We start from the raw sequence: 10,419 nt of genomic DNA on the forward strand, positions 1-10,419 counted from the left end.
CAGCCTACAATAACCGAGCCACCGCCTCAACACCGCCAGAGCTGCCGCCGCCTCGCCCCTACATTCTGTCTATTCCCCACTATCCCATAGAATGTAAGTCCGCAAGGACAGGGTCCTCTCCCCTCTGTACCAGTGTGTCACTGTAAACCTGTTTACTGTAAATGATATCTATAACTCTGTATGTAACCCCGTTCTCATGTACAGCACCATGGAATTAATGGTGCTATATAAATAAATAATAATAATAATAATAATAATATGGCTTTTATTTATTTCTGAAAATATCAGAAATTTGGTCAAAACTTTTAATTTTTATGCCCTTAAAACATATTTCTTTAATAGTTCCTAGAAAACATTTACCAAGTCTAAATTACATCAGCACAATTTTGAAACAATTTTTTTTTTACGAAGTTAGAAGGGTTAGAAGTTGATCAGCAATTTCTCATTTCCATGAAATTTACAAAACCTTTTTTTTTAGGGACCACATCACATTTGAAGTGACTTTGAGGGGCCTACAGTATATGACAGAAAATACCAAAAAGTGACACCATTCTAAAAACTGCACCTCTCAGGTGCTCAAAACCACATTCAAGAAGTTTATTAACCCTTCAAGTGCTTCACAGGAATTAATAAAATGTGGAAGGAAAAAATTAACATTTAACTTTTTCCCACAAGAATGTTACTTTAGCCCCACATATTTCATTTCCACAAGGGTAACAGGAGAAAATGCACCATAAAATTTGTTGTGCGATGTCTCCTGAGTATGAAGATACCCCATATGTGGTGTAAAACTACTGTATCGGTGTACAGCAGGGCTCAGAAAGGAAGGGGCACCGTTTGAGTTTTCGAATGCGAAATTGGCTTGAATCGATAGCAGATGCCGTGTCGCTTTTGGGGGTCCCCGATGTGCCTAAACAGTGGGAACTCCCCATTTTGTTGAGCTGTGAAAATTAAAAAACACATTTTTCCCACAAAAATTTTATTTTAGCCCCCAAATGTCTGATTTTCACAAGGGTAGTAAGAAAAAATGGACCCCAAAATTTGTTGTTCTGTTAGCTAATCTTTTGCAAAGACTTTCAGCCATTACAGGGACACTTGCCTAATGTTATATGATTTAATTCTATTATCTACTGTATTTCTTGTACTTTGCTGCCGTCTACTGGACGTTATTATATTATGTGGTCATGTATTACTGTGTTTTACCCATAATACCTTTCTTTCTGCAACTCCTCTTATCTTTAACACACTTCCTTTTTGTGGTCAGTGCCATCTTGGACAGCACAAGCTTCACAACTGAGAAAGGATTCTCTTTTTACAGCTAACTTCGTGCTTCAATATATCAGCTGTAATCTCGTGCTTCTAATACCAGCTCTAACCTTCAGTTCTAATTTCTACGTCATCTTCATCCCTTCATCTTCCCTGATATCTCACCTCATTTCATCAATGTACTGTGAATAAAACCTGTTGAATTCCTCACTGCATCATCCTTTTGGACTACTCACGTGCAGCTCATCAAGAATAGGAGCACAAGTTAGCGAGTAACACTATCGGCCATTGCTTATACAGAGATCAGTGTTCACATCCCTCGGACACATCTCACCCACATGCATCAGTTGCAGAATATTTGTTGTGCAATTTATCCTGAGTATGCAGATAACACATATGTAAAGGAAAACTGCTGTTTTGGCGCACTTCAGGGCTCAGAAGGGATGGAGCGTCATTTGATTTTTGGAATACAAAATTGGCTGGAATCGATAGCCAATGCCATGTCGTGTTTGGAGAGCCCCTGAATAGCCTAAACAGTGGAAACCCCCACAAATGACTCCATTTTGGAAACCTCTCAAGCAATTTTTCTAGATGTGTGGTGAGCACCTTGAACCCTCAGGAGCTTCACGGAATTTTATAATATTCAGCCATAAAAATAAAAAAATCACATTTGTCTCGCAAAAATGTTTTAGCCCCAATTTTTGGAAGCCAAAATTTGTTGTGCAATTTTTCCTAAGTACGCTGATACCCCATATTTGTTGGAAAATGACTGCTTGGCCACACAGCAGGACTGGAAAGGGATTGAGTGCTATTTTGGCTGGAATAGGTTGCAGATACCATGTCACATTTGTAACGTCCTAATATGCTACAACAGCAGAAACCCCCACAACTGATCACATTTTGTAAACTACACCTTTCAAGGAATTCATCTACACTCCCTGACAGAAGTTATGTCACTTATGCATGTTATGTAAATAAAAGCTTATAACCTGATGTTAAATTCATCCATTGGTTTAATAAATTATTCTTTTGAAAGCTGAAACCCTCCAAAATGTGGTTTAAGTTAAGAAAATAAATTGTCATCAATGCAGAAATATTGATCAGTTAATGGACATAGAATGGTCAGATTTTGGCAAGACAAAAGTTCTGTCGCCTGGTCATATAATGCACCCAATCCTAGTGTACATCCTCACCTGTGCTCAGTATATGATCAGTTAATTAGTTTGTGTGTATAAAAAGAAACCCAGCACCCCAGACCTTCACTTGAACTGCAACTTGAGCTCTGACAACATGCCAAAAATCCACCCTGCGACCAAAGCCTGGATTATCAAGAGGCTGAAGTCCAGATGCACTACAGAGGTGGCTGGCACCTTTAATGTGTCTCAGCGTCAAGTACAAAGAATTAAAAAATGATTTGAAGAGACTGGAGATGTGTTTGACAAGCCCAGGTCCTGCAGACGCCGCAAGACAACTGCTCAGGAGGAAAGTTTGTTGGTTAGAAAATCCAAAGTAAGCCCCTTTTCCACTGCAGCAGAGCTCCAACAGGCTCGGTCACCTCAAGTCCCTGTGTCAGCTGTTTGCAGGATTCTGTCTCGAAATGGCCTCCATGGTCGAATCAGTGTCCAGAAGCCAGCACTAAACAAAAGGCAAAAAAAGGCAAATAAAAAACCGTGTGGCATTTGCAAAGTCTCACAGCCCGCTAAACAGATGGACACTGGAAAAGTGGCAGAAGGTGGATTTCTCTGATGAATCTTCAGTAGAATTCCACCACAGCCACTGCAAATACTGCAGGAGACCTACTGGAGCCCGTATGGATCCAAAATACACCCAGAAAAAAGTTAAACTTGGTGGTGGAAAGATCATGGTCTGAGGTTACATTCAGTATGGGGGGTGTGCGAAACATTTGCAAGGTGGAAGGCAATATCAATAGCCTAAAATATCAAGAAGTATTAGCTACCTCTTATATTCCAAATAATAAAAGGGGTCAAATTCTGCAGCAGGATGGTGCTCGATCTCATACATCCATCTCTACAGCAAAGCTCCTCCAGGCAAAAAAGATCAAGGTGCTCAAGGACTGGCCAGCCCAGTCACCAGTAGTGTTGAGCATTCCGATACCGCAAGTATCGGCCGATACTTGCGGGTATCGGAATTCCGATACCGAGATCCGATACTTTTGTGGTATCGGGAATCAGTATCGGGATTAATATCAATGTGTAAAATAAAGAATTAAAATAAAAAATAGGGATATACTCACCTCTCCGGCGGCTCCTGGACTTTACCGCCGTAACCGGGAGCCGTTGTACCTAAGAATGCGCGCTTGCAGGGCCTTAGATGAGGTCACTGCGCTCTGATTGGTCCGTAGCGGTCGCGTGACCGCTACGCGACCAATCACAAAGCAGTGACGTCACCTAAGGTCTTTCAAGCGCTTGAAATACCTTAGAAGACGTCACTGCATTGTGATTGGTCGCCTAGCGGTCACGCGACCGCTACGCGACCAATCAGAAGCTGCGGACATCTTCTAAGGTATTTCAAGTGCTTGAAAGACCTTAGGTGACGTCACTGCTTTGTGATTGGTCGTGTAGCAGTCACGCGACCGCTACGGACCAATCAGAGCGCAGTGACCTCATCTAAGGCCCTTCAAGCGCGCATTCTTAGGTACAACGGCTCCCGGTTACGGCGGTAAAGTCCAGGCTGCGTCGGAGGGTGAGTATATCCCTATTTTTTATTTTAATTCTTTCTTTTACACATTGATATGGATCCCAGGGCCTGAAGGAGAGTTTCCTCTCCTTCAGACCCTGGGAACCATCAGGGATACCTTCCGATACTTGAGTCCCATTGACTTGTATTGGTATCGGGTATCGGTATCGGATTAGATCCGATACTTTGCCGGTATCGGACGATACTTTCCGATACTGATACTTTCAAGTATCGGACGGTATCGCTCAACACTAGTCACCAGACTTGAACATCATTGAGCATGTTTGGGGTAGGATGAAAGAGGAAGCTTGGAAGACAAAACCAAAGAATCTAGATGAACTCTGGGAGGCATGTAAGGCTGCATTCTTTGCTATTCCTGATGATATCATTAATAAATTGTATGAATCATTGTTGAACTGCATGGATGCAGTCCTTCAAGCTCATGGAAGTCACACAAAATATTAAATATGACTCTAATAGCACCACAAGTTCATTCACCAATGTTATGCAACATATTTGTATGTTAATTATTTGTTTGAATATCACATTACTTTCTGTGGGCGACAAAACTTTTGTTTTGCCGAAATCTGACCATTCTGTGTCCATTAACTGATCAATATTTCTGCATTGATGCCAATTTATTTACTTAACCTAAACCACATTTCGGAGGGTTTCAGCTTTCAAAAGAATAATTTATACAACCAATGGATGAATTTAACGTCAGGTTATAAGCTTCTATTTACATAACATAGATAAGCGACATAACTTCTGTCAGGGAGTGTAGGGGAGTAGTGAGTATTCTTACCTCTCAGGCAATTCACAAACTTGTATAACATTGTATAAGATTGGGCTGAGTAAATGAAATATTACTATTTTTCCACTAAAATGTTGCTCTGACCCCAAGTTTGCAATTTTCAAAAGTGGCAATAGGAGAAAATAAAGAGTACAATATGTTACACAATTTCTCAGGAGTTCATCAATACCCCATAAGTGGTCAAAAACAACTTTTGAGGCACAGTGCAAAGCTCAGAAGGGAAGGAGCGCCATATTATAGTGCAGATTTTACTGTTATGGTTTAAGGATACCATGGCTCATTGGGAGTGCCCATGAGGTGCCAGAACAGTAGAAACCCCAATCAGTGACCCCATTTTACAAACTACACCTCTCAATGAGTTCATCTAGGGGTGCAGTGATCATACTGACACCACAGGTGTGTCACAGAATGTTATACCATTGGGCATTGAAGAAAAAAATAATTACATTTTTACCACAAAAAAAATTGTTTAAAGGGACTCTGTCACCTGAATTTGGAGGGAACAATTTTCAGCCATAGGGGCGGGGTTTTCGGGTGTTTGATTCACCCTTTCCTTACCCGCTGGCTGCATGCTGGCTGCAATATTGGATTGAAGTTCATTCTCTGTCCTCCGTAGTACACGCCTGCACAAGGCAATCTTGCCTTACGCAGGCGTGTACTATGGAGGACAGAGAATGAACTTCAATCCAATATTGCAGCCAGCGGGTAAGGAAAGGGTGAATCAAACACCCGAAAACCCCGCCCCTATGGCTGAAAATTGTTCCCTCCAAATTCAGGTGACAGAGTCCCTTTAAGCCCCAGATTTTACGATTTTACATTGTCACACGGGAAATGGGTAAAAATGGTGCCAAAATTTCTCAGACAATCTCTGCTGTACTTGACAATACCCCATATGTGGCTGTACAGTACTGCTTAGCCACCCGACAAAACTCGAGAGCGACGGAGCGCTATTTGACTCCTGGAGAACAAATTATTGTAGAATAGTTTGTGGACTCCATATACATAACCGAAGAAGAGCAGAATCCCCCCTCAAATGACCCCATTTTGGAAATTACACTCCTCTGGGAATTTATCTACAGGTATAGTGATGATATTGACTCCATAAGTGTTTTTCAGAAACTAGCTGTAGTGGATGTTGCTGAGTGAAAAATGCAAACTGCCGCTGCAGTGACAGTACATCGTAATAACCAGTACGTTGTGCCCAGCTCATGCTTCTGGAGACATGCACCCATAAATTAGGTGGGCTCTCCTCACTACAGAAATGCCAAACATGTGATTTAGGTACACTCTGGGGCTCAGAAGGGAGGGGGGCATTTGGAATTGGGAGCACAGAATTTGTTGAATTTCTTTTCACGAAGGGAGGAGCTATAGCACCTTTACAGAACCTTTGTACTATCACTAAAGTGGAAGCGCCCTATATTTCCATCAACCTGAGTGGGAATTGCTTTTTTTGTGGATAGAGTAGAAGTTTATATTGGGAACATTTTACATAACATTTTGGATTACATTTATCCAGCGCTCTACGCTGAGCACTCCGAGTGACGTGATTCAGATGAAACCCATGAGGGATCCATTCACTGCAATGAGACAGCAGAGTTACCCTGGACTCTGTCTGGCCTCTGCAGTGTTGTCTTTCTTTTACGCCTAAAAGACAGACACCACTGGAACACAGGTCAGACGGCGTCCACAGTGCCTCCATCTGCCTCATTATAGGGAATCTTCTGCCGGTGGTTCCACCTGAATTACGTATTTCAAATATTTACACGGAAACCCTGCTGTAACTCACTGCAGAGCGCAGAATAAATGTGAGCCTTGAGCCATGTGCACACATTGAGTATTTGGTGAGTTTTTTACTCCAGTATTTGTAAGCCAAAACCAGGAGTGGAACAGTCAGAGCAAAAGCATAATAGAAATATTTGCACCCCTTCTGCATTTATGACCCACTCTTGGTTTTGGCTTACAAATACTGGGGCAAAAAAACTCACCAAATACTGAATGTGTGCAGTTGTCCTTACTGCGATATTTGGGAGGAAGAATAAACAAATCAACAGGCGGTGAAGAATCGTTTTTATTTATTTTCTATGCCATTCCTCATGCAATATAAGTGATTGGACGACTTTATTCTTCAGGTTGGTGCTAGCGATAACAGATTTATATTGTTTTTTATGTTTGGCCGCTTTCACACACAAAAAAAATGTTTGTGTTTTTTTTTTTTTTTTTTAACAGAGCCAAGTGAGGGCTTTTTTTTGCCAGACGAGTCTACGTTTCTATTGATACCATTCGGGCACATGATATTTTTTTGATCACTTTCTATTCAGATTTTTGGGAGGCAGAATAAAACAGAATAAAAAAAAACAAAAAACAGCAAATCAAGAATAGTTTTTTTTATTGCAGTTCCGTGTGTGGTAAAATTGATAAGGAGCTTTATTATTTGGGTCAGTACGATTACAATGATTTGTTTTTGCATTGCTTTATTCTGATAGCTATAACTTTTTTATTTTTCCAATGATGGAGCTGTATGACGGCTGCTTTTTTGCGAGACAAGAAGCCGTTTTTTCCATTACTACAATTTTTATTTCCATATGACTTTTAGATCGCGTTTTAGTCCACTTTTTGCTCAGTGGCATGATGATAAAGCATATTTTTTAGCTTTGTGTGTGTTTTTTTTTTTTTTTTACAGTGTGCACTGAAGGGTTAGCTAGTGTGACAGGCAATACCAAATACGTTTAATTTATTCCTTTTACATAAATATACATATTTATTGGTTTAATATATATATTTTTTTTTTTTTACTAGTTTAAAAAAAAATCACTTTTTTTTTTTTTTTTTACTTAGTCCTTGTCATTTCTATGATCACTGGTCTCATGCATTCCAATACCCATGTATTGCATTGTATGAGATCTGTCAGTGTTGCACAGGCAGATCGCGTGTTAAGGTACCGTCACACTAGGCGATATCGCCAGCAATCCGTGACGTTGCAGCGACCTGGATGGCGATATCGCTGTATTTGACACGCAGCAGCGATCTGGATCCCGCTGTGAAATTGCTGGTCGCTGCTAGAAGGTCTGCACATTATTTGGTCGCTAGGTCGCCGTGTATCGCCGTGTTTGACAGCAAAAGCGACGATACCAGCGATATTTTACACTGGTAACCAGGGTAAACATCGGGTTACTAAGCGCAGGGCCGCGCTTAGTAACCCGATGTTTACCCTGGTTACCAGCGTAAAAGTTAAAAAAACAAACAGTACATACTCACCTGCGCGTCCCCCAGCCTCTGCTTCCTGACACTAAAGCGCCGGCCCTAAACTGAAAGTGAAAGCAACAGCGGTGACGTCACCGCTGTGCTGTTAGGGCCGGAGCTCAGTCAGCGTCAGGATGCAGAGGCTGGGGGACGCGCAGGTGAGCATGTACTGTTTGTTTTTTTAACTTTTACGCTGGTAACCAGGGTAAACATCGGGTTACTAAGCGCGGCCCTGCGCTTAGCAACCCGATGTTTACCCTGGTTACCCGGGGACCTCGGCATCGCTGGTCGCTGGAGAGCGGTCTGTGTGACAGCTCTCCAGCGACCACACAGCGACGCTGCAGCGATCGGCATTGCTGTCGCTATCGCTGCAGCGTCGCTTAGTGTGACGGTACCTTTAGGCTAGGTTCACATTGCGCTAGGGGAGTCCTTCTAACGGACACGTTTTTAAGTAGTGAAAACGCAATGTAACGGACATTGTAACGCACCCATAGACTTGCATTGTATGACGCATCGTGACTAGTGTTGAGCGATACCGTCCGATACTTGAAAGTATCGGTATCGGATAGTATCGGGCGATACCCGAAAAGTATTGGATATCGCCGATACCAATACAAGTTAATGGGACACCAAGTATCGGAAGGTATCCTGTATGGTTCCCAGGGTCTGAAGGAGAGGAAACTCTCCTTCAGGCCCTGGGATCCATATTAATGTGTAAAATAAAGAATAAAAATAAAAAATATTGATATACTCACCTCTCCGACGCAGCCTGGACCTTAACGATGTAACCGGCAGCTTCCGTTCCTAAGAATGAGCGCTTGAAAGACCTTAGATGACGTCGCGGCGTCATCTAAGGTCTTTCAAGCGCTCATTCTTAGGAACGGAAGCTGCCGGTTACATCGTTAAGGTCCAGGCTGCGTCGGAGAGGTGAGTATATCAATATTTTTTATTTTTATTCTTTATTTTACACATTAATATCGATCCCGATACCGATTCCCGATATCACAAAAGTATCGGATCTCGGTATCGGAATTCCGATACCGCAAATATCGGCCGATACCCGATACTTGCAGTATCGGAATGCTCAACACTAATCGTGACGCATGTCAAAATTGGCATGCGTTTGCCACATTCCGTTTTTTTATGACGGACCTTCGAACGCGGCTTGCAGCGTTTTCGGGTCCGGTCAAGCTAACGCAAGAGTAACGGAAGCGTCAATTCTGCCATTGAAGGCTATTGCAAACGCAGCCAGACGCAAATCATGCAAAATTTCCAAATAAACCATACGTTTGAATTGCGTTAATGAGGGTGGTCCATGTGGTCATGTGAGAGGAAATATGATTTCAGCCATTTTTAGGAGGAGAGACTCTGCAACACATTGTGAACAGGCCTGCAGCTGAACATACAGGGTGTGAAAGGCACCATATGTATTCCGTAAAAAATTCACTTCATGGATCCAATATCTCCTTTGGGAAATACGCTTTCTCTGCCGAAGTCGCAACTGCATCAAGCGAAATCTAACGAGCTCAGACACAAACATCTTGCTAGCAGAAGTTCACTCAATGCTTTCAAAATGGAGAATGTGTATGCACCCACACTCGACGCTGACAAAAGGAGAAAAAAACAACTTTATTCAGTGCCTGAAGGCAGACAAACGGATGCTTCACGAACGGACATCAGAATGACATAACGCAGTCAGGTGCGTTAACGTGAAGCCAAATTTTCAACAAATTTGGCTCATTTCTGTACATGCGTTTAACGGATCCGTTAAACGGTATGTACTTAACACAATCTGAACCTAGCCTTAGGCTGGGTTCACACTGCGTTAACAGCAGCCCGTTCAGCACATACGTTAACGGGCTGCTGTTAACGCAAGTGCCGACTTGTCACATAGCTAGCGCAGGTAGAGCATCTGCTAGCTCTATCTGCGCTAGCAGTGACGGACCCGGAAACGCTGCAGCCCGCGTTCCAGGGTCCATCACTCAATGACGGCACATGGCTAGCGCACGCCCATTGTTACTGCCCCCCGACCCCCAGTAATGGGGAATCTCCAGCACCTACCTCCACCTGCAAAGCCGCACACCACATATATGGCTGCTCTGTGCGCACAGGACCTGTGATGAGGTCACAGGAGGGGAGGAGTCAGTGGTCACATGATCAGGGGCCTCAGTGTATGCAGGACTCTGCTGTGCTGGTTGTCATGGTGCTGGATGAGGGGAAGTTTATGTGCTGGGTCAGGAGGGGTTTACAGTGTGGATGTAGCAGAGCTGTGTGTATATGAGGTGTATGGAGCAGAGCTGCGTGTGTATGAGGTGCACGGAGTGGAGCCGCATGTGAACGAGGTGTACGGAGCAGACCCGCTTGTGTACGAGGTGAACGGAGAGGAGCCGTGTGTGTACGGT

The 10,419-nt window shown here is 43.0% G+C and overlaps 1 protein-coding gene across 1 annotated transcript in view; it reads right to left on the reverse strand.

Moving 5' to 3' along the window:
* The window catches only part of LOC143767531 (oocyte zinc finger protein XlCOF7.1-like), a 43,144-nt gene extending 33,037 nt beyond the window's left edge, over window positions 1-10,107 (reverse strand). The window contains exon 1 of the mRNA XM_077255943.1: window positions 10,079-10,107. Within this exon, the coding sequence (XP_077112058.1) occupies window positions 10,079-10,105 (27 nt within the window). The 5' untranslated portion in view covers window positions 10,106-10,107. The remainder of the gene's footprint in view (window positions 1-10,078) is intronic.
* Window positions 10,108-10,419: the final 312 nt, after the last annotated feature.

This window comes from Ranitomeya variabilis, chromosome 4 (assembly GCF_051348905.1).
Source record: "Ranitomeya variabilis isolate aRanVar5 chromosome 4, aRanVar5.hap1, whole genome shotgun sequence".
Classification (NCBI taxonomy): domain Eukaryota; kingdom Metazoa; phylum Chordata; class Amphibia; order Anura; family Dendrobatidae; genus Ranitomeya; species Ranitomeya variabilis.